The 1,357-nt window shown below is 50.6% G+C and overlaps 1 protein-coding gene across 1 annotated transcript in view; it reads right to left on the bottom strand.

Annotated features, from left to right (window-relative positions):
• Positions 1-1,357, bottom strand: part of PLEKHJ1 (pleckstrin homology domain containing, family J member 1) — a 7,833-nt gene that overhangs the window by 4,293 nt on the left and 2,183 nt on the right. The window contains exon 3 of the mRNA XM_009329085.1: positions 974-1,041. Within this exon, the coding sequence (XP_009327360.1) occupies positions 974-1,041 (68 nt within the window). The remainder of the gene's footprint in view (positions 1-973; positions 1,042-1,357) is intronic.

The raw sequence follows: 1,357 nt of genomic DNA, 5'->3' as shown, positions 1-1,357 counted from the left end.
CCACCAGAAAAGGAGAGAGCAGAGCAGCCCCGGCTGGCGGCGAAGGAGGCGGGCCGTGTCCTCAGAGCCTCGTCCTGCACCGGCGCAGGAGCCACAGCTGAGTCTTTACAGACGCGAGCCAGAGCGACTGCTCAGCGTCTCGGCCCTACGCAGAGAACTGCGACCGCAGCGCTAGTGAAGCAGCGATCGGCGGCTGCGCTTCGGCAGAAGGGAGAAAAGGGTATTTCTGGAAACGGGGGCTCAGCCATTATCAGGGTAAGATATTTATGAGGGAATGAGTCTAAAAATGCCACTAAAAGCTTTCCAGTTCCTTTGTTTGTAGCACCAGCAGGCACACAGCACCCTTCTTCACACACATTATTAAGGTTGCTTTTACATTCATTTTCCAAGAAGAAAATCTTTAGCAACAGTTATCAAGGGATTCATTAAAAACCACGAGATCTCAGCAGTGGCAAAGCCAGAAACAGAACCCAAAGCTCCCAGCCCTCATTTCTTTTTTCCTAGACCTAAGCAGGGTGTCTGCATGCCCAAAATAACGATACTGACAGGGTATGGCCACAAAAGTTTCCCTGTAACAGTGAGCATTGTGCGCGAGTAAAATCCCTGGCATAAAAAAGAAGAAACAGTGCTCATTCTTCTCCCAGGAGAGCAAAAATATACGCTTCCCCTCACAGTTTGGCACGATAAGGCACAGTCCTACAAACAAACATTACAGACTCCACCTTTAGCAGTTTTGGGGCAACAGTTTTGTTTAAGAGATTCGTTCCAAGCTCACGGGAGATGCGGTTGGATGGCGGCGCTGCTCCTCGCTCCCAGGAGTTTTCGCCGAGTAGATGGAAGAGGAAATGTGGGCGCTCTGTCCTGGCTCTGGCAGCCTGTTACCGTACCGTTTTACAAAGCCCACGCACTCAATTCACAGGAAAAGAAGAGAGAGGGAGGAAAACAAACAACAACGAAAAAGCAGGTTCCATACCTCCGCTTCGTCTGTCCGGAAGTAGAAGAGAAAGTTGACAACAAGCTTCACGAGGCGTTTCTTTAGCACTGCAAAGAAAGAGAGCGTCAAGGTGGGCTGAAAGGCCGAGCCAGCCGGCACAGGGGGGCAGAGGGAAGCGCCCAGCACGGCACTGATTCAACCAAACCTACGGGGAAGCTCCGGTACAGTTTAAACCTTTAGAATCATAGAATCATTAAGGTTGGAAAAGACCTCTAAGATCATCGAGTCCAACCGTCAACCCAACACCCCCATGCCCACTAAACCATGTCCCTAAGCGCCTCATCTACACGTCTTTTAAATACTTCCAGGGATGGTGACTCAACCACTTCCCTGGGCAGCCTGTTCCAAGGTTTAACCACTCTT

Source organism: Pygoscelis adeliae, unplaced genomic scaffold (genome assembly GCF_000699105.1).
Source record: "Pygoscelis adeliae isolate BGI_AS28 unplaced genomic scaffold, ASM69910v1 Scaffold537, whole genome shotgun sequence".
NCBI classification, from domain to species: Eukaryota; Metazoa; Chordata; class Aves; order Sphenisciformes; family Spheniscidae; genus Pygoscelis; species Pygoscelis adeliae.
Note: the sequence above shows the minus strand (reverse complement) of the source record. Positions and strands in the feature narration are given on the sequence as shown.